General features: G+C 37.2%; 1 protein-coding gene across 1 annotated transcript in view; it reads right to left on the bottom strand.

The window, feature by feature from the left end:
* LOC136250696 (uncharacterized) overlaps positions 1-26,500 on the bottom strand; it is a 178,047-nt gene that overhangs the window by 70,900 nt on the left and 80,647 nt on the right. Inside the window, exons 18-22 of the mRNA XM_066042925.1 lie at positions 18,482-18,538; positions 16,059-16,105; positions 14,905-14,963; positions 14,824-14,855; positions 13,190-13,267 (exon numbers count right to left, since the gene is read on the bottom strand). Of these exons, the coding sequence (XP_065898997.1) occupies positions 13,190-13,267; positions 14,824-14,855; positions 14,905-14,963; positions 16,059-16,105; positions 18,482-18,538 (273 nt within the window). The remainder of the gene's footprint in view (positions 1-13,189; positions 13,268-14,823; positions 14,856-14,904; positions 14,964-16,058; positions 16,106-18,481; positions 18,539-26,500) is intronic.

Below are 26,500 nucleotides of genomic sequence, written 5' to 3' on the forward strand. Positions count from 1 at the left end.
TTATAACTACCAAATGCTCTAATAGGGTGACTGTACTATTAGAGTATCTTGATCACACATTTACTACATGTAGTTGGATTTTGCATTACAACTCAGTGGTTTTTACTCCAATTCTTCTATATTACTCCAAGAACTTTCTATGATGATTTTTCATCTACTTACTGGTTTTCAGCTCACTTTTCGTCTAAGCAGTTTACCTGGTAGGCATGAAAACTAATAGTTTTCATTCACAAACCTTGATCACATAATTGTGACACAGGTTAGGTTTTGTGTCATATATCCATGGTCTTTAACTCAGTTCCATAAAAAGGCACTCCCATGATGGTCACTCCATCTACATAGAAATTTTCAACTCATTCCTCTAAGGGATTTACCCTGTGGGCATGACAGAAGTTCAATCTTATTTTACGCGAACAGTCGGTCATAACTCTGTGACTGCTTAGTACCAAACTTGGAAATAAGATTTGCTTTAATGAGCCCTTTAAGTGTGTCCCTGAGTAGAGTGTTTTATGGTGGAGTTCGCAAAGTGGTTGAAATTAAGTAGAAAAAAAACGAAGAAATTAAAATGAACTCTGGCCTCTCACATCACGGATGGCTAGGGAAATTTTCTTCAAATTTGGTATGTGGACTCCTCTACCTGGGAACACTTCTGCAGCAAATTTGATTCCAATCTAATAAGGGATCACGGAGCTACATGTGTGCAAATCATGTTTTCTTTATTCCTGCCAATATACTCATGGTGTAGAGTGCTGGCTTTTTGGGCCGCACAACACACTATCGTGTGTCTTGATTAAGAGTCTTAAGATGTTTGAATAGGCATTTGGAAACAGATCCATTACAACCTATCACAAGTAGCATAATTACAGCATGCACATTCCACATCCTCTACACTTCTATCTTCCAAATCTGTATATCTTTCATAGTTTCATTGACCTTTGAAGTAAGCCTACTGTCACTAGGTAATGCAAAGTCAATTAAAAAGGCGATTTATGGCGATGGAGAATGCACACAAATGTCCGCATATATGCATACACAACATGCAGGAGATACACATTATTGTAATAGTTAGAGTATGCAAGCCAGGTAAGCAGGTGAAGGATGAAAAATACAAGTAAAAAATAAAAGTAAACATATACGTCATACACTGCAATTAAATCCATATGATTTTGACAGTAAGATAAGCTAGGTACATAGGTTGATATGTTTACTATTCTATTGTAAACTATAAGATGTGGTATCATGAACCATGGTAGTGGTTCATAATAGAGATCGTCTATGTTTTCTTTTGCCAAAATCCCAATAGAACACACACCTAAACACCACCTTAGGAAGCTCCCCCAACCACAAAGAAGTCTTACAAGGTAATTTGTAAGAAGTACTAGATGAATAAAAAATTTTAAGAGGGAGAATAGGGATCACTGAAAAAAGCCATGAAACAAGAAGGGATCGCTGGGATGGTAATGTAAACCACAAATCCCTATTTTGACTCTCTGTCATAAATCTTTAGTTACATGCTCTGTCATTTTGAAATGAGTCAAACTAGGGATTTGTGGTTTACATTACCATCCCAACGGTCCATTCTTGTTTCATGGCTTTTTTCAGCGATCCCTATTCTCCCTCTTAAAATTTTCAATTTTTTATTTATCTAGTTTATGTACTTTTTATTAATCCAGTGATGGATTATGGATTTCTTTGAAGACTGTGGTGAATAATGTAATTTTGCATTCTGCATAGTAATGCTGTCAACGTTTCAGTACTGATCAAATTGCAAAGTGCATACAGACTGAGAGTCTCCCAATATGAGCTACAATTTACATTACTGGTGCTTTTAATAGCTGTCAAATTCAGTGTAAGGATTGTTGCTATACACGTGACCGCATTATTAGAGTATTTAATCTGGATAATCCGCCCACGTACAATAATCACGGAGCGAAAAAACCCACCTTGCAACAAAGTCATCAGCCCAGATTAAGCTTCCTGGCCTATATTGAGTTTAATAAAGACAGATTCTAGTAGCCACAAGCAGCACACACCAAAAAACCTAACTTCGAGTGTGATTTTGTATGGCTTCTCGAGTGTAATGGCGTTTTGACAAGAAGAAACCGGTTTGGGCTGTTTTCATCTGAAAACGAAATCAAAAATAGGTCATGGACATGCACAATGATCCATTCAGCAAGCCTTGCTACTTTTTATCCCAGGATTCTCCTTGTAAACTTCGCTATGCCTGTGAAAGAATAATAACAATAATAATATTATGAATAATAATAATACAAGTTTAAGGAAAAATTAGGAATTTTAAGTTCGAATAGGGATCATAGAAAAAAAAAGTAGGGAAATAAGGGAGGTTGCCTACACCTGCAGATATACTAGTGAACATTTAATCCCTAATTCAGTCTATACCCAAGACCAAGAGTAGGGATTAAATGTTCACTAGTATATCTGCAGCTGTAATTAGGGATTAAATGTTCACTAGTATATCTGCAGCTGTAGGCGACTCCCTTGTTTCCCTACTTTTTTTTCTATGATCCCTAATCGAACTTAAAGTTCCTAATTTTTCCTTAAACTCGTTTGTTTACTTATTTTGTAACATTATTATGACTTGTGAACCCACGCATACCACATCAAAAGAAAGGATGGTGCCAGAAATGCTTTCATCTAAACACGCGCCCCGGCTATCAAATACTGCTTCGAAAGTGCAGTGGCCATTACGCTTCGCTTACAGCTATGTTCAGCCTGTTACACAGCGCTACAGATGAAAAACAGTAGAAGAAGTGCCTCTGCAACAATCCAGTCACCACAAAAATACGATAATTCGCACACCCCCAACTATCAAGTACTGCCTCGAAAGTGCAGCGGCCATTACGCTTCGCTTTCAGCTATTTTCAGCCCGTTACACAGCATTACAAATGAAGAACAGTGTTAGAATTGTCTCTGAAATCAATCCAGTCACTACGGAAAATATGGACGATTCCCGTTTACAAACGTACTGTAGGGAAGCCATGCATCGTGCTACCATGAATCAACACCTTGGGCTGTCAGCAAAAAGAAATGGAACACAAAGGAGGACAAAGGTATGTCCATGATGCATACATTGTACGTACTGCGGTATGCCAAAAGGCACGTCTCGGGACAAAGCGAAGTCGAACAGTGAACATAGCCTTAGCCGTTATCGAGTTATGCTTGCCTGAAGGTATCAGGCAAGCAGGCCGGCAGGCTGGCAGGCCGGCAGGCTGGCAGGCCAGCAGGCAGTAGAAAATTCCATTGAATAATTAAAAAAAATAAATTTGTAACAATTTATTGGAAGCCTTTAGGATTGTACTGAAGGCACTTTTGGGCTTGGTTATACCTAACCAATACTGCCAAGGTGCCAGGATGGAGTTGTGAAGCTGGTTTTTGGGTGATTTTATTTTGGCTAGGAAAACCCAAATCTCCATGATCCCTAATATACAATACTACCATACTGTATGATGAACAAACGGGCATAATTCAGTTTTGTCTGAAATACACATACTGTTTCCTTTTCACTTGATACTTACTAGTGGACCTATACTTATTACAAAGAACCACCAGAGGGTTGTTTTGAGTTGAAGGATGCTTTTCAAGGTAGCTTTTAGGTGTGCGTTCTATTAGGATTTTTGCAAAAAACATGGGCGATTCCTATTATGAACCCACTATCGCGGTTCATGATAGGTCCACTGGAAAATATGAAGTCAAAAGGAACCAATAAAAATACTTTTTTAAATAACTAAAAATGCCATTTTGTTCATCTTCTTATTTTTCTTATTAATTTTTTCCCACAGGGCTAGAGCAAAATATGAGTACTTTTTGGGAATAAAAACTATATAACTTTCCTTTCTATGTCTTTCTTCATGTGCATGATTTATTTTTAAATGCATATGACAATGATAACACCCACTTTAAGCAAATTTGCTTCTTGTAAGTTCACTTTGCCATTGATCTGACTTAGTCTCTGCAAGGGTAACCAATGTGTTAATATGTGTTAATAAGTATCTAATCCAAAACAGCCAAGCTGTAAAAAAACAGTGCGGCCCTCAAAAAGGCTATGGTGAAAAAAGATGTGAAATCCAAGGTGCAAGACCAAGCGGCACAAAATTCACCTGAATTGTCATTATTAAAATTTTTACCATTAACCTACCATCACAGCCATTTCTTGGCCGCCACCTTGGATTTCACATCTTTTTTCACCATAGCCTTTTTGAGGGCCGCACTGTTTTTTTACAGCTTGGCTGTTTTGGATTAGATTTCACTTCTTTTTGTATTTGTATACCCCAAAGACTTTTTTAACCTATCTTTTTTTCTTTACCACAGGAAGAAGAAAAGATGAAGCAGATGTACTTTAAATATTTATTTTATCGGTAAATGTACAAATTATATATATAATACATATATTTATTACAGGACTCTCCATGGTGGTTTCTTTGTAACTGAGCTCTATACAAGGTAACTTCTTCTATCTGATCTTTCTACAGGATGATTTGTTTGTAGCTGAATTCTCTACATGATGGTTTCTTAGTAACTGAACTCTCTATAAGGTAACTCCTTCTAGCTGATCTTTCTACAGGGTGATTTGTTTGTAGCTGAATTCTGTACAGGTGATTTATTTGCAGCTGAGCTCTTTACAGAATGGTTTCTTTGTAGCTGAACTCTCTACATGTTAACTTCTTCTAGCTGAACTCTCTACATGGTGGTTTGTTTGTAGCTGAACTCTCTACAAGGTGACTTCTTCTAGCTGATCTCTGTACAGGGTGATTAGTTTGTAGCTGAACTATCTATAAGATAAATTCTTCTAGCTGAACTCTCTACAGGGTGATTTGTTTGTAGCTGAACTATCTACAAGGTAACATCTTCTAGCTGATCTTACAGGGTGATTTGTTTGTAGCTTAACTATCTATAAGATAACTTTTTCTAGCTGATCTCTCTACAGGGTGATTTGTTTGTAGCTGAATTCTGTACAGGTGATTTGTTTGCAACTGAGCTCTTTACAGAATGGTTTTTTTGTAGCTGAACTCTCTAAAAGGTAACTTCTTCTAGCTGATCTTTCTACAGGGTGATTTGTTTGTAGCTGAACTCTCTAAAAGGAAACTTCTTCTAGCTGATCTCTCTACAGGGAGATGTTTGTAGCTGAACTCTCTACAGGTGGTTTGTTTGCAGCTGAACTCTCTACATTATGGTTTTTTTGTAGCTGAACTCTCTGCAAGGTAACTTCTTCTAGCTGATCTCTCTACAGGGCGATTTGTTTGTAGCTGAACTCTTTACATGGTGGTTCCTTTGTAGCTGAACTCTACAAGGTGATTTCTTCTAGCTGAACTATCTCTTTCCTTAGTTGCATGAACTCCCTACAAGGTAACTTCTTCTAGCTGATCTCTCTACAGGGTGAATTGTTTGTAGCTGATCTCTCTACAGGGTGACTTGTTTGTAGCTGATCTCTTTACAGGTTACTTGTTTCTAACTGATCTCTTGAATTCTCTTCAGGGTGACTGCTCTATTAGGATGACTGCTCTATTAGGGTATCTTGATCTCGCACTTGCTACACCAAGTTGGATTTCGTGTTATAACTCTGTGGCTTTATGTCTGATTCTTCTACAACATTGAAGAGCCTTTCTAAGATGATTACTCCATCTATACAGCGATTTTCAAAGCATTATATACCCCAAGCGATTTATCTGGTAGGCGTGGCAAGCAGTTGTTTTTTTATTAGCTAATCTCGATTGTGTAATTGTTACACACTGTTGTTTTTTTCGTTGTATCTTCCTGGTTTTTAGCTCAATTTCTTTCAAACTACAAAAGGTTTGAGGTTCAATAGTTAACCTATTCACCCACCGATTTTCAGCTTTTTCCCATACGCGGTTTACCCTGTAGGCGTGACAACATATTGGTGTTATTTTTTGTGAATAATCGCTCATAACTCTTTGCCTGTTTATCGTATTCCAGCCAAAGTTGGTACCGAGATGCGCCTTTATACCCCCTTCTGTGTGCCAAATTTCAAGGCAATCGCATATGGAGTTCGCATTTTATAGCAGTTTTTGTAAGTGTGCGACAAAGGAAGAACGATAAGAAGAAAAAAAATGAAGAAACTAAGACAATTTTTGAAGTCGTATATCTCGGGAACGCTTGAAGTGATTGCACTCAAATTTGGAATGTGGAGTGCTAAATTCGGAGGGCGTGTCCACAGCAAACATCGTCTTGTTTCACCAAGGTAGCACAGAGCTATGGAGGTGCGAAAATTGCGTTTTTGTTCTTCCTGTCAATATACTCACGGGTGTGGCGCGCCAGCTTCTTGAGCCACATGACACACTATCGTGTGTCTTGATCCAATCTATTCATGTTAACACATTCATTTGGAAACTACCTATATTTAACCACAGTATATTAAGTTCATACTAGAACAACAATGTTGTTGTGTACTTGACTTATTGCGATAACATAGCTGCACAAGTGTGAACGCCTATATGAGAAATCAGAAGCCATACTATTGCTGACCACAGCATGTTATACACTACCTAAAGTTGAATATGTCAAAGCTGTATACAGTGGAACCTCAGTTATCCGAACCCCTTGGGACCATGGGTGGTCCATAAGTCTGAAAAGTCCGTATCTCTGAAGCTGTGTATAAATAACCTTAAAAGAAAAAAAAATCAATTTTTTCAACTACCCTAATAGAACAGTCACTACTCTAATAGAGCAGTCATTTCCATAGTTTGGTTAACCGAGAATCCGGATAAGTGGGGTCCGGATAACTGAGGTTCTACTGTATTACAAAGCACATTCAATAGAAATGAAACTAATGTTTGCCAATTCTGATAATGTTAGCTGACTACTTAACAGATACTGTACATGATGACTAACTTGATATAAATGTTTAGTACTGTGTAATAAAGCACCACCAGCATATCTTATTATCATGTTAGCTATCCATAAATGGATGCATAATAAGTAAACAAACTAGTGTAAAAGTAATTTTAAAAATTAAAACATGGGAATAGAGATGGCTGAAAAAAGTAAAGAAGCAAGAGTCCAACAAACCAACATATTGAACACACAGAGATCTCTATTTGGACTCAAATGCACATTTATACAGGAGCATTCTCAGTACTTATCTGCCCCTAATTTATGGAGAACTACCGTTTTTCCTTAATTTCTACCATATACATTGAGTCCAAATAGAGATATCTGTGTGTTTAACATGCTGGTTTGTTGGACTCTTGTTTCTTTACTTATTCAGCAATCTCTATTCCCATGCTTTAATTTTTTTTCTATATTGACTACAAGTATAAGAAAAAATAGGAACTTTAAGTTTGATTATGAATCATGGAAACAAAGTAGGGAAACAAGGGAGGTCGCCTACACCTGCAGATATACTAATGAAGATTTAATCCCTAATTCAATCACGGGTATAGCTAGACTGAATTATGGATTAATTAATATACCTGCAGGTGTAGGCGACCTCCTACTTTTTTTTCTATGATCCGTTTTTTTTCTTATACTAGTTTGTTTACTTTTTTGAAATGAGTTTTGAACCAGCACATACTGCATCAAAGAAAAGAATGGTGCCAGAGTTAACGTTTTCATCTGAACACACACTCCAGCTATCAATTAAATTGAAGTGGTCATCACGCTTCGCTTTCAGCTATCATTACACAGTGTTACAAACAAAGAACAGTAGGAGAAGCACCTCTGCAATCAATCCAGTCCCCAAGTGGACATTTAATCCAAAATTCAGTCATGGGTATAGACTGAAGTAGGGATTAAATTTCCACTAGTGTATCTGCAGCCTTGTTTCCCTACTTTTTTCCTATGAACCCTAATCAAACATCAAACTTAATTTCTCCTTATACTTGTTGATATATTTATAAGGAATTTTCAATCATATCAATATTATTTGTAGCTGATATCAAGTCAATCACTGATAAAGTATAGGTAAAGTATATCAGTAACTGATCCTATAACCAATCCAATCACCTATCCCATTTAGAACATCATACTGTATTGCAAAGGTTTAGTCATATACATATTTAAAAAGTGGATGTCATAATAGGTATCATTTCTGATCCGTAATAGGCTAACAGCCTGCACCAAATGATCAATCACCCAAGTTAATGTGAATGCAACCACTGGATATTATGTTATAGTTAAAGCACCGCTGCACATGTGTATGGAAAATACAGCACGAGGGGGTGTAACGAGAGGCTAATACAGCATGAGGCAAAGCCAAGTGCTGTATTTGCCTCGAGACACCCCTGAGTGCTGTATTTTCATACACACAAACATAGGCGGTACTTTAAGTATTATATTGTACTTCCTGGTCATCTGGTTTGGAGTGATTTTCTCTAGTACTCAAACCACTGCGATTTTCGGTGATCACAATATCAGTAAGTGTTCATGTAATCTATTTCTAGAGGTAGAACGAACTAGTAGATTTGGCTAGTTTTAGCGATTTACAATGTCATGCACGTGATCAATCGTGCTGTCTTAGTGGAGTCGCTTCATGATCAGACGATCAGTAAGTGTTTATACAGTCTATTTCTAGCCGTAGAATGAATTGGTAGGATTAATTTGGCTGATTTTAGTGATTTACAGTGTTTAGTTTTTGTAACATTCCTAATAAATTTTCCGCATAACTGTACTGTATTTGTCCAATTAGCTGCATAACTGTTTTGTATGACTCTTACAGTACAGTTATGCAGCTAATAAGTACTGTATGGACAATACAGTACACAACATTGCTTTGATCCTCTCACGCAAAGCACAAAATCTAGGCCTGAGCCTATTATGCTCAAAATTTTACCTATTATTCTTTCCAGAATTTCCAAAAAAATTCTCCTGTTATTCTTTTTTTAATTCTTGTATCCAGCCTATTATTCCATATTTATTCTCATTATATATCTGTGGCTAATCGCTTGGTTTTCAAGATGCTATATACTATAAGTAGTTTTGTCCAAATTATTAATAGCCATATATGAAGCATTCTACCTTACACATCATTTTTCTATCCATAATAGTTACAGTAGACTTAGAATAGCTATCTACAGTAATAATTCAAGTGTATTTAACAATTATTAGTGTATTATAATAATATGCTGTAACTACTGTATAGCTACTAAGTTAGGTAGATAATAATGCTCAAAGACATGAAGAAGATACACTGGTATAAGATGTACAAGTTTCAGAATTGCAGATCATCATGCAGTTAAATCCCTGATGCTGGCTGCAGATTGTTAACATGAAATGATCTGACTGCTCTATTAGAGTATTTGAGCGTTCTATTAGAGTATATCGATCTTTTAGAGGCGTTTTAGCTCCTTTCAGCCAGCACTCCGGTCAGCTTTATATCATTGTAGCAGCTTAACTCTTTCTTCTAGGTAATCAAGAAGAGACACGCCTCCTAATTCCACCAATTATTCCCGCGGTCGTCCGATTATTCTGAATTTATGCCTGTAACTATCCTATTATTCTGGAATCATTCTCACGAAATTGGTGATCTATTATTCTCAAGATTATGCTGGAATAATAGGTGCAGGCCTAACAAAATCATACAGTACGATAGTACTGTATATTAGGGACATCGAAGGTGTGGGGGTGATCCGTGATATAATATAACCTAAACATCTACCACGATTTTTCCTCACAATGACATGACAGTATTGATTGGGTAAAACCAAGCCCAAAAGTGTCTTCAGATCGACCTGAAACGTTTCCGTCAAGTTGCTACAGAATTTAAAAAAAAATTTAGTCAATGGAATTTTCTCCTGCCTGCCTGCCTGCCTGACATCTTCAGTCAAGCATAGCGGAAAAGTGGCTACAGCTACAGCCCTAATTCTTTCTCAGAAACGTTTCTAGATCGCCTTAAGAAAAAACCTTTGGTATATTGATAAACATACAATGCTTACGCTATTGTCTTACCTTTTATCCTTCTTTACCATGGCCATCAGTCAAGGTTCTACCACTGAGTGTTAATAGACTACAGTACGGCTTCCATACCAGTGTATATTGCATCAAACTATTCAAATACACGTGGTCGCTGGTTGTACCAAAAACACACGCGTACGTCCGACTCGCTGTTGATATCGATCAGAGAGAGCAATTCACGGCGAACTATATAGCAATGCGTAAGTCAATAAATATAGTTTATTTATTAACAATGTTAAACCGAGTCGGGTCATCCAGGTCCTGCTTTACAGATTATTCGGGTCTGACCCCACGTGCTAAATTAAATGTGGACGTGTTACCACACGTCATAGTGTAGCTCTGCTTCTTTCGTGAGCCACGCCCACTTACGTAAATTACAGTCTGTAGACATATGGTAGCCACGTCCATTCATCAGTGTGTAGGTATGCACAAATCCACGCCCACTTACGTAAATTACTGTCTGTAGACATATGGTAGCCACGCCCATGTAGATATGTACGAATCCACGTCCATTATTGTCTGCAGGCTTATGTAGAGCCACGCCCACTGATCAGTTGTTATTGTATGAGTCATAATCTAGTATAATAGCGCTGTGAGTAACTCAGCAGATATTTAGTGGTCATGAGCTTGCAAAAAAACTTCACAAACAAGTATATATAAGAAAAAATTTGTAATTTTAAATTAGGTTAGGGACAGTGTATAATGCTGCAATAAAAAGTACTGAAACAAGCTGGATCGGAGTAGTACGTAATGTCCAAATACTGTAAAACAATAAGAAGTGAATATCCCTACTGTGCATTGAGTGTAGCACAGTAGGGATATTCACTTCTTATTGTTTTACAGTATTTGGACATTACGTACTACTCCGATCCAGCTTGTTTCAGTACTTTTTATTGCAGCATTATACACTGTCCCTAATCTAATTTAAAATTCCAAATTTTTTCTTATACTTGTATATATAAGATTTGATTATGGGTCAGCAGATGGTATGTCTGTCTACATTTGGCTATGGTGAATGGACAAATCTTAGAGATAACACAAAGAAATTTGGTTATGCAAGTTTAATGTTTTAATCAATGCTATTGAGTTGTTTATAGCATAATTACAGAGTTTACTAGATGAGCAAGCTTGCTTATAGAGTGGTTATTTCATGTTATCAGTAATGTGGGTGTGGTCTGGATTAAAAACGTGCATAAACACTTGCCATAGCACTAGTTCTCACCTTAGCCCAACGTCTTTCAAAGGATAGTGAGGATAACAAAACACATTCTATCTGAGTGGTTTTCATGGCCAATTTCAAGTCATGCATACTGATCACGTTGAGTAACAGTTGATCCCCACAATCAATTTTGGCCTTAGTTTCTATATAATCGCTGCCCAGTTGTAGCCTGAGCTATATTCAGATGTAGCCCAGGAAGTCACCTAGTGAGGACATCGGAAACAATGGAAATTGAAAACTGAAATTGAAAACTGAAAATGGAAACCGAAACTGAAATTGGTCAAAACTTTGTAAGTGGTACTTCTTTACAAAGACCATCTCTTTAATAAGACCACTTCATTACAGTGGACAGGTGAAGTAGGTACAAAAATAGCTTCAGGCCTCAGTAATCAGTTCTCATTTTTAACCTCAAAATAGGTCACTCAAAAGTAAGTTCAGTTGCGTAGAAGCACTTATGAAATATACAGTCAAGATGAAATGCATCATAATGGCTTTTTGGAATAAGATTTATAGCTAACTAATAAGTACTGTACTATATAAAGTATATGGCAGGGAAGGGTCTGGTGGATTATCAGTAGTCATCTTGTGTATTCTAGTGATGCACCGATTAATCGGTAAATAATCAGAAATCAGTTTATTGCCCAAATTTCAGCAATATTGGTATGGGTAATAACTAGCAGAACATTTAGCGAATTAATTTTACTGACCCTGATGCTATTGTTTTCATAAAAATAAGACAAAAAGTTTAAAATTGGCAATTTTACAAAATAAGTGTGACATTTTCATTAATAGTATTGGCCATTACATGAATTTCAATATCGGCTAATCGGATAATCGGCAAAATCTCTCATTGGTGCATCACTAGTGCATTCCTCTGCCCAGTGATAAGAAAACCAGTAAGACCATAAAATATAACTACTTAGACTCTATTTAGGCTGTTTTGGGTGGGTAATAAATCTCATATACTCCACCTTGTTCTCTAATATACTCCACCTTGTTTTCTAATATACTCCACGCCTTCAGGCACAATATAACACACACTCAAAATCTAGGTTTATCCAATCGCTATGCATTGTTCATGTGCAGTGGTTTAATGAGAGCTATTATTTTGTCACGTGAGGACGCATAGTTGCCATAGCGCTAGTATTATCGCAAGAAAACCAGCCGCTTTGCCAAGCCTACAACAGAAACAGCCGTGGATGAGGTAAGTAATCTGAGTGTAATGTGAAATAGAGTCTAAAGCAGTTATATAGCTAGCAAACCTTGTTAATTAGGCCACTTCATTCTACAAATTTTGGTCCCAATAAACTATATGGTGTAACTACTTCACGTTAACATCTCCTTAATATCAAATCATGATTTTGTTAGTCTCATACGTATTTTGATAACTCAAGTTACATTATACCACACAGTCCACACTAAAGTAAAATGAGACAAAAAAATATGATCTTAATAGATGACCTTGTACACAAATTCATGAAATACACCACAGCTTTTTTGAAAATGGTCACTAAATACTGAGAATATGAAGTTAGCCTTACCTGAGACATATACACTTGCATATATATTTGAAAGCTGGTCACTATAATGAGGTAGCCTTTTCACAACGGTGGTCTTATCATAGAGGTGGTCTTATAAAGAGGTGAGTACTATTAGCTATTTTACAAGTTTTAGTTTTAGTTTCAGTTTTCCATATCCAGTTTCAATTTTCAGTTTTCAATTTCCACTGTTTCCAATGTTCCCACAAACTGGGCTACATTCACAATGTAGCACAGGTAGTTCCTGAGGTGTGAAAGTTTTACATAATTATGATGTAACAGCTAAGCACCACCTTTAGACTATACAGTCTGCTCGTTAATTAGTTTAAAGCTTGCTGGAAAAATTGCTACTTTGGCAGAAGCAATTATATTATTATTGTTATGTTTGGACCTAATCAAGTTTTTAACATAGCTACGAATATAGATCAGTGTATGTGTACTGTTGATTTTTCTGCACTGTAATAATAAAATATTTAAATAGTGAAAATGCTGTTAAAAGACTCACCAGTGCAAGATCAGTCAGTTCAAATGGTTGTACTACAGTTTTTCTTCCATAAGCAGTGACCCTTATAAGCATTTCAACCTAATGAAATGTAGCTATCACAGAAATCTCAGATTGGTGATATGTGAACTGCTACAACCTTACATTAATCATAAATGCACCTTGACAATGACATTATGAGCTAATGTGGTGGTGAAGCTTACTGATACATATATACATTATGTGAACAATAATTTGAGTGTAAATGCTTATACACTAGCTACGTACGTATTTTAAAAAATTAAAAATTTTGAAAGGAAGTAGGGATTGATATAATATACATGCTACAAAAAGTAGCTAAGGAAACAAGCTCACAATGTTACAACTGAAATGAGAAATGACCCATGCAATAAAAAGTAAGGAAACAAGATTAGATGACGACTTGCTGAAATGAGACACACTTTAATCCCTACTTTTGGCTAATTTGATGGTCTCATTTCAAGATGCTAGCCAAAAGTAGGCATTAAAGTGTGTCTCATTTTAGCAAGTAGTCATCTAATCTTGTTTCCTTACTTTTTATTGTATGGATCGTTTCTCATTTCTGCTGTAACATTTTTGAGCTTGTTTCCTTAGCTACTTTTTGTAGCTTGTATATTATATCAATCCCTACTTACTTTTAAATTTTTTTTAAATAGCTAGTTTGTTTACTTTTTATGTCTAGCTAGCTAGCTAGCTATATTATATTCTTTTGTTTTCTAAATATCACTTGAAGCAATTATTTTTTACCTTCGTATGCAATAAGTGCCTCTAAAAAATATTTGTCGCTTTGTAGCATAGCAACTTTTAAAAGCTTCAGCTGCATTTCTAATGGCTTAAACGTTGATGATTTAACAGTAAAACATTGCTGGAGAGTCCACCATTAAGAATGGAACCCTCGCTTTTAGAAGTCTGGATCCCACGGTGGATCCACCCCTCAAAGTCTAGCAAAAAAACAAAACTGGTAAGACTACAGAATGACTACCCAGCGTTAATAAATGCTAAAGACAACTCCTTGGCTACTACAACCATTCACCCTCATCTTACGCACACGTACTCACACTTCATTAAAATCACGTGTTTGGTTGTGGCACGTGCCACAACTATTCAGCGCCGCAACTATTAATTATCTTTCAAGAACAAAGAAGCGAATGAATGATAAAAGCAAACAGCATGGTGTAGTGGACAGAACATAATCGGAACAACAGATTCGTGCTTCAGCCATCATTACCTTAGCTGTCTGAAATTTCTGGAGTCATAGATGTAGCGCAACTGGGTCTTACAGCAGGCAGGCAGGCAAACAGGCAGGCAGACGAAATCCAGGTGAATTTCAAAATTTTTAAAACTCACTGTACATCAAAACGTTCGACTTTTCACTTTAATTAAGGTACAGCATCATTACAACAGTACCAATGCATTCCAGGTGGTTTTTTTGGGTAAAAAATTATTACAAGGCTGTTTTTAAAGAGCAAAAATTTACAAAGCCATATGATTTCTCACCAATCCCTACTTATTAAGTACTATCATACTTAATGATACTATTGTACTTAATGATAAATGTAATAATTATCATTGTAATATTTATCATTGCATAATGATACATGATGATGCTATAACCTTACCATGAAAATGGATACAATGACTGTCTTAACAACTACAGAAATATACACATAATGTATATGCTATATCTACTATTGTTGTACTTTGAATAAGTAGTTCAGTTGTGTCGGTAATTTCATCCCATTTTAAAGGGAAAAGAAAGCTATACAAAAAGATATCACGTAAAACATGTGCTACTAATTGAAAAACAAAGTCTAACAATTCTATAAATATCTGTACATATCAAAACATATGTATGGGATTTGTCAAATCAAGGCCAACATTAAAAGTTTTCAAAACACTCTTTTTGAAACCTCAGCTTGGTAAAACAGGCTGGTCATAAAATCTCATCATTCCTTGTCACTCATTCTCCAATGCAAAATGCATGTATTTTACATCACATACAAAAACTAATCTCGTTTCCTTCATTATGATTTGGCAGTATCAATCAAGTCAGAAAGTACCTTCAGAGCCCTAAAATGCTTCTAATAAGTTTTACAAATTTAAAACCCAGTTATTAAACAGAATTTTCATAACTGACTGACAGACAAAGAAACATGACTGACTGAATGACTGACTGAATGACTGACTAACTGATGTCTTCAGGTAAGTGCAAATTAATAATGGCAAACATTATGGGCTTGATTTTTTTGAAGCAAGACATTGCTTTGAATTGATATGTGCTAAGTGGCACATGCAGTTGGTACATTGCATGCTTTAGGGACCGCATTTCCCCACTATTTTTTGCTTGAAAGTCTAAGTGTTGATTTGCGGGTAGCATATAAATGACATTGTGTGTTATCCTTCGCACATAAATAATCATCTTCAACAGTCAAGAATAATTAACAAATTGATTATTGGCAAGCTTAATGTATTGTGATCCATACATATGAGGGCTGTGCAATGAGCTAACAGTAACCAAAATGCATGGCCACTTACTTTATCAGTCTAGGAGTGCACATTTTGTCATGCAATTACATTCTGGCACTCTTTCCTTTGTTGTAGCATTCAATAATGCTAGTTAAAAAGTGTAAAGGGAAAATTAGGATTCCAGTGCTTGATCATCACCTGAATTACAAATTTTATCCTGTAATACTGTACTTTAGCCAATGAGATTACAGTAGAAATAGTATACTGAATTTGCTGACACTTATGTATACAGGAGTTAAGGCAACTCTTTAGTAAAAATGCAAGAAATTTATACAAACATGATTCATGCACATAGGTAAACTAAACACAACACACAAAATGTTCTTACCAATGGATAATGATCAATATTAAAATAACTGTTTCAAAGTATTGTAGCTAAAGAAAACAAAAAATAATGCAATACTTTATGACCAGTAAACATTGTAGAGAGTGTAAACAATATCAAGACACACGGTAGTATGTCGTGTGGCCCAAGAAGCCAGCGCCACACCGTGAGTATATTAACAGGAAGAAAGAAAATGCAATTTTCACACCTATGTAGCTCTGTGATCCCTTATCCAATTGGGACCAAATGTGCTACAGAAGTGCCGGCCAGGTAGGGGAGTCTACATTCCAAATTTGAAGAAAATTGCTCTGGCCATTTCCGAGATACGAGCGGCCAAAGTTTGGGTTTATTTTCTTCCTTTTTTTTTCTCTTATTCTTCTACTTCTTTTCTCACACTTTGCAAAATCGGCCATACAACACGAATGAGTGCTCCAATCGGGCTGAAATTTGGCACACTTAAAGGGCTCATTAAGGCGGATCTCAGTACCAACATTGGTAGGAATCTGATGAACATTCACGGAGTTATGACCGATTATTCGTGTAAAAAAAGGTCGAAGGTCTGTAACGCCCACGGGGTAAACCCCCTTGAAGGAATGAGCTGAAAATTGCTATGTAGATGAAGTAACCATCGTAGGAGTGCCTTTTTATGGTTTTAAAATAATTTAGATAAAGGCCATCGAGATATGACACAAAACCCAACCTGTGTCACAATTATGTGATCGATTTTTATGAATAAAAAAAATTATTAATTTTCACGCCTACCAGGAAAACCTCTTAGAGCAATGAGCTGAAAATCGGTGTGTAGCTGGAATAAGTATCTTAGAAAGTCCTTGCAGTAGTACAGAAGAATCGGATTACAAACCACTGAGTTATGATTGGAAAGCCAGCTGTGTGTAGCATATGCGAGATCGAGATACTCTAATAGAACAGTCACCCTAATAGAGCATTCAGCTATGTTTATAACTTACTCCATTATAGAGTTATATTACATTGTAAGTTATTCTTTAGGGAGTTCAGCTACAAACAGTTAATCTTATAGACAATTCAGCTACAAGCAAGTCACCCTAGCGAGTTCAGCTACAAATATGTCACTGTAGAGATTCAGAACGTTACAAGTCATACTGAAGAGAGTTCAGCTATAAACAAGCCACTCTATAGAGAGTTCAACTACAACAAGTCACTCTGTAGAGAATTCAGCTGCAAACAAGTCACTGTGTAGAGAGTTCAGCTACAAAGAAACTACCCAGTAGAGGGTTCATCTATAGTAACAAGTTAGCTACCCTATAGAGATCAGCTACAAACAAGTTACTTTATACAATGTTCAGCTACAAGTAAGTCACTCTGTAGAGAGTTCAGCTACAAACAAGTCACTCTGTAGTACAAATAAGTCACTGCGTAGAGAATTCAGCAACCAATCAAAAAAACCACCCTGTAAAGAGTTCAGCTATTCAAACAAGTTATAACTATATAGAGAGATCAGCTAGAAACAAGAGAGAGCTCAGCTACAAACTTAATAGATCACACTGTAGAGAGCTCAGCTAGAAACAAGTCACCCTGTAGAGAGATCAGCTATAGAAACAAGTTATCCTGTAGAGAGATCAGCTAAAAGAAGTAACCTTGTAGAGAGTTCAGCTACAAAGAAACCACCATGTAGAGAGTTCAGCTGCAAACAAATCACCCTGTAAAGAGTTCAGTTAGAAACAAATCATCCTGTAGAGAGTTCAGCTAGAAATAGATCACCCTGAAAAGAGTTCAGCTACAAACAATGAGAGTTCCAACTAAAGTTCAGTTATGTAAGAAGTTACCTTATTAACTACAGTATGTGATAATCATTCAGTGTTAAATATGCAAATATTTAATCAGACAAAAGCTATACACAGAATTACCTCCTTTGTTCCACAATTCCTGGAGTAAAGATAAAAAACAAGTTAAAAGGAAGCACCAAAGCCAGTTTATGGCTGGCTTTGTGGCTTGCAATACAAAAAGAAGTGATATCTAAGCCAAAACAGCCAAGCTGTACAAAAAGCGTATGGCCCCCAAAAAGGCCAGGGTGAAAAAAGATGTGAAATCCAAGGTAGCGGCCAAGAAAAGGCTGTGATGGTAAGTTCATGGCAAAAATTTTAATTACAACAATTCGGGTGAATTTGGTGCCGAATCCCAGTGGAGGAGGCAACGCAAATTCACCTGAATTGTCGTAATTAAAATTTTTGCCATTAACCTAGCATCACAGCCATTTCTTGGCCGCCACCTTGGATTTCACATCTTTTTTCACCATAGCCTTTTTGGGGGCCGCACTTTTTTTACAGCTTGGCTGTTTTGGTTTAGATAGCAGCATACTGAAGATTATAGTCATGGACTTACTCTTCATATTGTTGAGCATACACATGCATATACACCATAAGTGCAGTGATGGCAAATTTACATACTTTAATTAGCTTTCTGGCTAAATCCTTAACAGGTAACCACCAAGAAGGAGATATAGACTGAAATGAATAAAATTATTATTATTAATAATATACATACAAACATTAAATCAATGTAATTTTTTACTATAATGTATTGTATATGTGGATTTAATCCATAAATTCTTTATCATACAGTATGGTAGTACTGTACATTAGGAGGTTTGCACTTTCTCACAAAAATTTTACAAAACCCCAACCCTAAAACACCTTTATGATACCTTGGAAGTTAGGCCCAAAAATGCCTTTAGTATGAACTGAAATGCTTCCAGTACATTGATATCAAACAGTATGATAGCAGAGATGATGAAGGTGTGGGCATGGCCTGCAATAAAATATCACCTAAAAACCTGCCTCAATTTCTCCTCATGACGACATGATGCACCAACATATTGGAATATACGTGTGGGTACTTTCAGTGAGCTGTTCTCCACGAGGTTCTCCATTGTAGACAAGAAGTCACCTGCCACCAGGAAATGTACTGCTTGTGCACAAAGCATTGGTATGAAAGTAGACTAATGTTGTAAGTGATTTAGTCTGGTATAGCTGCGTGTAAGTGAATTAGTCTGGTGGCTGTGCCAGACGTTGGTGCCATTGGTGCGTATCAGTAGTATAGGTGGAGCTGGAATGTAAGCACATAGCTCTTGTGCTTTTATGAATATTATCATTACAGTCGTGATTGTTGCAGATCATGATCTTACTCATGAATATGAGAATTGCTGAGTGGACTTCCTGCTTAAATAGTGCAATTACAATTGCTATTTACATATGCTAGCTTTTTAATAGTGGTCATGAATTGACAAAAAAGTTCACAAACAAGTATAAGAAAAAATTTGGAATTTTAAACTAGAGTAGGGACAGTGTTGTACCGCTGCAATAAAAAGTAGCTGGATTTGAGTAGTACATAATGTCCAGATACTGTAGAACAAAAAGAAGTGAATATCACTACTGTGTTGCATTGTCCCTACTCTAGTTTAAAATTCCTAATTTTTTTTCTACATCAAGACACGGTAGTGTGTCGTGCGGCCAAAGAAGCTGGCGCGTAACACCCATGAGTATATTGACAGGAAGAAAGAAAACGCAATTTTCGCACCTCCGTAGCTCTGTGCTTCCTTGATGAAACAAGACGATATTTGCTGTGGACATTCCCTCCACCTTCAGCACTCCACATTCCAAATTTGATCAAAATCGCTTCACGCGTTCCCGAGATATGCGACTTCAAAAATTGGCTTAGTTTCTTAGTTTTTTTTTTCTTCTTTGCTATAAAACGCGAACGCCATATCCGATTGTCTTGAACTTTGGCACACAGAAGGGGCATATAAAGGCACATCTCGGTACCAACTTTGGCTGGAATACAATAAAAAGGCAAAGAGGTATGAGCGATTATTCACAAAAAATAACACCAATATGTTGACATGCCTACAGGGTAAACCGCATATGGGAAGAAGCTGAAAATCGGTGGGTGAATAGGTTAACTATTGAACCTCAAACCTTTTGTAGTTTCAAAGAAATCGAACTAAAAACCAGGAAGATACAACGAAAAAACCAACAGTGTGGAACAATTATGTAATCGAAATTACCAAATAAAAAACGACTGCTTGCCATGCCTACCAGATAAACAGCTTGGGGTAATGCTTTGAAAATCGTTGTACAGATGGAGTAATCATCTTAGAAAGGCTCATCAATGGTGTAGAAGAATCAGACTTAAAGCCACGGAGTTATAACACGAAATCCAACTTGGTGCAGCAAGTGCGAGATCGAAATACTCTAATAGAGCAGTCATCTTAATAGAGCAGTCACCCTGAAGAGAATTCAAGAGATCAGCTAGAAACAAGAAACCTGTATAGAGATCAGCTACACACAAGTCACCCAGTAGAGAGATCAGCTAGAAGAAGTTACCTTGTAGGGAGTTCATGAAACTATGGAAAGAGATAGTTCAGCTAGAAGAAATCACCTTGTAGAGCTCAGCTACAAAGAAACCACCATGTAGAGAGTTCAGCTACAAATAAATCACCCTGTAGAGAGATCAATAGAAGAAGTTACCTTGTAGAGAGTTCAGCTACAAAGAAACCATCATGTAGAGAGTTCAGCTACAAACAAATCTCCCTGTAGAGAGATCAGCTAGAAGAAGTTACCTTGTAGACAGTTCAGCTTCAACAAATCACCCTGTAGAAAGATCAGCTAGAAGAAGTCACCTTGTAGAGAGTTCAGTTACAAAGAAACCACTATGTAGAGAGCTCAGCTACAAACTAGTGACCTTGTAGAGACATCAGCTAGAAAAAGTTACCTTGTAGAGAGTTCAGCTACAAAGAAACCATTCTTTATAGAGCTCAGCTGCAAACAAATCACCTGTACAGAATTCAGCTACAAACAAATCACCCTGTAGAAAGATCAGCTAGAAAAAGTTACCTTGTAGAGAGTTCAGTTACAAAGAAACCACCATGTAGAGAATTTAGCTACAAACTAGTGACCCTGTAAAGACATCAGCTAGAAGAAGTTACCTTGTAGAGAGTTCAGCTACAAAGAAACCATTATGTAAAGAGCTCAGCTGCAAACAAGTCACCTATACAGAATTCAGCTACAAACAAATCACCCTGTAGAGAGATCAGCTAGAAGAAGTTATCTTGTAGATAGTTCAGCTACAAACAAATCACCCTGTAGAGAGATCAGCTAGAAGAAGTTAACTTGTAGAGAGTTCAGCTACAAAGAAACCATCATTTAGAGAGTTCAGCTACAAACAAATCACCCTGTAGAAAGATCAGCTAGAAGAAGTCACCTTGTAGAAAGTTCAGCTACAAAGAAACCACCATGTAGAGAATTTAGCTACAAACTAGTGACCCTGTAAAGACATCAGCTAGAAGAAGTTACCTTGTAGAGAGTTCAGCTACAAAGAAACCATTATGTAAAGAGCTCAGCTGCAAACAAGTCACCTATACAGAATTCAGCTACAAACAAATCACCCTGTGGAGAGATCAGCTAGAAGAAGTTACCTTGTAGATAGTTCAGCTACAAACAAATCACCCTGTAGAGAGATCAGCTAGAAGAAGTTACCTTGTAGATCGTTCAGCTACAAACAATTCACCCTGTAGAGAGAGCATCTAGAAGAAGTTACCTTGTAGAGTGTTCAGTTACAAAGAAACCACCATGAAGATTTCTGTAATCAATATATGTATTATATGTATAATTTGTACATTAACTGATAAAATATTTAAAGTACATCTACTTCATCTTTTCTTCTTCCTGTGGTAAAGAAAAAAAGATAGGTTAAAAAAGTCCCAAAGCCGGCCATAGGCTGGCTTTGGTGTATACAAATACAAAAAGAAATGAAATCTAATCCAAAACAGCCAAGCTGTAAAAAAAGTGTGCGGCCCTCAAAAAGGCTATGGTGAAAAAAGATGTGAAATCCAAGGTGGAGGCCAAGAAATGGCTGTGATGATAGGTTAATGGTAAAAATTTTAATAATGACAATTCAGGTGAATTTTTGTGCCACTTGTGAGGGCCGCACTCTTTTTTACAGCTTGGCTGTTTTGGATTAGATTTCACTTCTTTTTGTATTTGCATACCCCAAGGGGTTTTCACAAAATTCACCTGAATTGTCGTTATTAAATTTTTACCATTAACCTACCATCACAGCCATTTCTTGGCCGCCACCTTGGATTTCCCATCTTTTTTCACCATAGCCTTTTTGAGGGCCGCACACTTTTTTTACAGCTTGGCTGTTTTGGATTAGATTTCACTTCTCTTTGTATTTGCATACCCAAGGGTTTTTTTAACCTATCTTTTTTCTTTACCACAGGAAGAAGAAAAGATGAAGCAGATGTTAAATACTTTAAATATTTCTGAATTTATCAGTAAATGTACAAATTATATATATATATATATATATATATATATAATACATTATTACAGAACTCTCTGCACGGTGGTTTCTTTGTAACTCAACACTCTACAAGTGGACTTCTTCTAGCTGATCTCTCTACAGGGTGAATTGTTTGTAGCAGAACTATCTACAAGGTAACTCTTCTTCTAGCTGATCTCTGTACAGGTGATTTGCTTGCAGGTGAGCTCTTTACAGAATGATTTCTTTGTAGCTGAACTCTCTACAAGGTAACTTCTTCTAGCTGATCTTTCTACAGGGTGATTTGTTTGTAGCTGAATTTTCTACAGGGTGACTTGTTTGCAGCTGAACTCTCTACATGGTGGTTTCTTTGTAGCTGAAATCTCTACAAGGTGAATTCTTCTAGCTGATCTTTCTACAGGGTGATTTGTTTGTAGCTGAACTTTCTACAAGGAAACTCCTTCTAACTAATCTCTGTACAGGGTGAATTGTTTGTAGCTGAACTGTCTACAAGGTAACTTCTTCTAGCTGATCTCTCTACAGGGTGATTTGTTCGTAGCTAATTCTGTACAGGTGATTTGTTTGCAGCTGAGCTCTTTACAGAATGGTTTCTTTATAGCTGAACTCCCTACAAGGTAACTTCTTCTAGCTGATCTCTATACAGGGTGACTTGTGTGTAGCTGATCTCAATACAGGTTTCTTGTTTCTAGCTGATCTTTTGAATTCTCTTCAGGGTGACTGCTTTATTAGGATGACTGCTCTATTAGAGTATCTCAATCTCACACTTGCTGCACCAAGTTGGATTTCGTGTTATAACTCTGTGGCTTTAAGTCTGATTCTTCTACACCATTGAAGAGCCTTTCTAAGATGATTACTCCATCTATACAGCGATTTTCAAAGCATTACCCCAAGCGGTTTATGTGGTAGGCATAGCAAGTAGTAGTTTTTTATTAGCTAATCTCGATTGCATAATTGTTACACACTGTTGGTTTTTTCGTTGTATCTTCCTGGTTTTTGGCTCGATTTCTTTCAAACCACAAAAGGTTTGAGGTTCAATAGTTAATCTATTCACCCACCGATTTTAAGCTTCTTCCCATACGCGGTTTACCCTGTAGGCGTGACAACATATTGGTGTTCTTTTTCGTGAATGATCGCTCATAACTCTTTTCCTGTTTATCGTATTCTAGCCAAAGTTGGTACAGAGATACGCCTTTATACCCCCCTTCAGTGTGCCAAATTTCAAGGCAATCGGATATTGCGTTCGCGTTTTATAGCAATTTTGGTAAGTGTGCGAAAAGAGGAAGAAAAATAAGAAGAAGAAAAAAAAACAACCAAGAAACTAAGTCAATTTTTGAAGTCGCATATCTCGGGAACGCTTGAAGCGATTTCGCTCAAATTTGGAATGTGGAGTGCTGAAGGTGGAGGGAGTGTCCACAGCAAAAACGTCTTGTTTCATCAAGGCAGCACAGAGTTACGGAGGTGCAAAAATTGCGTTTTCTTTCTTCCTGTCAATATACTTACGGGTGTTGCGCGCCGGCTTCTTTGGCCGCACGACACACTACCGTGTGTCTTGATTCCAGCCAAAGATGTGCCTTTACAGGGAATTTAACACTTCTTGCAATTTTGTATGGAATGCGTAGTGCACGTGCGTACACATGCGCATGTTTATTGGCGGTTTATTCTACTCTAATGGTGGGATTAGGTGGCAGTGGCTGTGGTAAAAAGCCAGGTCAGGCTGCAGTTCAAGTTAATGTCGTCAGAAGGGATGGTACCATAGGGCTACCGCTATTTTATTCAACTCCAATAACTGTCATATCTCAAGATTGGCCTGACAGTATGGCGCATGAGGCTACTACTTGAACAGAGCAGCATAGTGACTGTAGTGGTGACCTTCATCGTTAAGTAAGTTATTTGTATAGCTAATCAGATCATACACACAGGGGCGAGTTTTGGGATTTGTACTAAACCCACAATTAATTATTACAAAATTGTTGTTTGGTATTGTGCCACCGGCATGCAGTATAGCTATAACTACATGATGGCCACGGAGCTTCTATGGTGAGTGTGTGCATGTTATTAGTATTTTCTGTGATATATTGCTGTCATGTTTCAAAAGAAGCTCCCGTAGTTTTAACCTAACATTCCACTTCAATTTTATAACATTTGTTTCAGGGCAAAAGTACATGGATTGGTATATAGGTCAGCGTGTATGTATGTTATAATTGTATCATGTTAACAAGGTCAAGTGTATACAGGTTATATAGCTATTTTCCCTAGTGAGTGGTTTCGGTTTATACTTATTACTGGAAGTTCCTGTCATTGGTTTTTGCACAATGAAATCATGCAATATAATAATTTCCCTAGCTATGGGAACAGTTTACCCATACACAGACCATTAATGTAGCTCTTTGCTTCCATGATAAAAGTGATTAAAGAAGAGTAGAAAGCCAGCATAAAGTAATATGTGACCCAGTATGTTTATCGAGAAATTCCGGTTTTAAGTATTTAGTGTGTTGTAGCTTGCCAATGGTTGAAGCTATGTGTACCAAATTTTCACACTTGTTACACCAATTCCTTACCTTCCACAGCATCCACTGTGCAAGTAGCCAACAACGCCATTTTAGATAGTTTTTAAATCGAGGTTGACTGTATCAGGCGAGCTGCAAAATGAGTGGGAGGCGGGGGGCTTGGAAGGCAGGCAAGATGGTGTTCGAAAAGAAAGGTGTAGGGATGAATTAGGCCAAGGTTTTTGGGCCATTGAGGTCTCAAAATTGGCATAAATGAAAGGAAATTCACAGCAGAGGTACTTATTCTATACCACAGAGCTGTACAACCACCTACAGTCATCCCCAGGCTGACCAGAGCTCCATTAAGGCCCCACACCGCACGTACGGATCACCACTGGGCTTGGGAAAAGCAGCCAGCAAAACCAGACCACTGATTCTGGTTGTGGACATTAGATAGTTTATTCATGTAGCTTTGTGACCTGGGTGAAAAATCAAATCTGCTGACAAGGGCAATAAGACCGGTTTTCTCAGACTGGGTCACATATATTATAGTGGTTTAAGGGTGGGTGTTGTAGTATATATTTGTAGATGTATTTTTTTGTGTTTTATTGTTCCTACAGATATAATATATTTGTAGGCTTCTGATGATTTGTTCTGATACTGCGTCAAAATTGTTACCCAAGGAAAGTGCACCATTACCCGACAAATCTATAATTTTGGTGGACAGTTTACATCAATAACAGCGATCAAAGTGCTACTGATGGAGAAGCTTTGTGCCAAACACTATTGACTTTGGTGTTGGGTATTTTGAAGCAGGAAAGCAATCCAAGAGGTGGCTATGCTGTAGGGAAGATCTAGAGGCAATGTATAACTGTCATAACAAGGGAGATGAGATCACACTGTGGTGTGAATCAAGATTAAAACGAAAGAGGGAGGATGATACCTTTACATCCACCAGTAAAAGACAGACCAAGGAAAGCAAAGTGGATGCAGTTTACAAAACATTAAAGGAAAGCACATTGACAAGTATGAAAATCCAAAGGTAAGGCTTTGGACAAGAATGGTAGTTGGTGGACTACATGAGAATACTGATGAGCCTCCTGATATCCCAGCTTTTCAGGGTGGTGTTAAGAAGAAGAAGGCATCAACAATGGATGCTTTTAGTGGGATAGTGGAGGCTTTTACTAAAGCTGTTGAGCGTACAACTCCACATTCTCATGATAGTCCACCAGCTCTGCTAGTGTAACACCAGCTGTTAGTGTAAGTGCTACCACTCCAGGGGTATCTCCAGCCAAAGCTGCCACTTTAAGAATGAAAAGCTTTGAACAACTACGTTATTTACATGGTTTGTTTGAAGATAACATAATATCTGAGCAAGAACTTGTGGAACAGAAATGGATAGTACTTGACGTATTGAAGAAAATTACTTAATGTTTTGGAACAGTATGTGACATCAGTATGTGACAGTCAGTTAGCACATGTGTTTTAAAGTTTTTTGTACACATTTGAGTTATTTATCCAGCCCCTACAATCATCTTCAGTAATTTCAGCGAAAGCAGAAAGGGCGACTGTGTCAATGTCTACTTCATCTGTTGCTTCCTCTAACATCCTCACGCCAGTCTTCACTTTAGAGAATGC

Source organism: Dysidea avara, chromosome 3 (genome assembly GCF_963678975.1).
Source record: "Dysidea avara chromosome 3, odDysAvar1.4, whole genome shotgun sequence".
Classification (NCBI taxonomy): Eukaryota; Metazoa; Porifera; class Demospongiae; order Dictyoceratida; family Dysideidae; genus Dysidea; species Dysidea avara.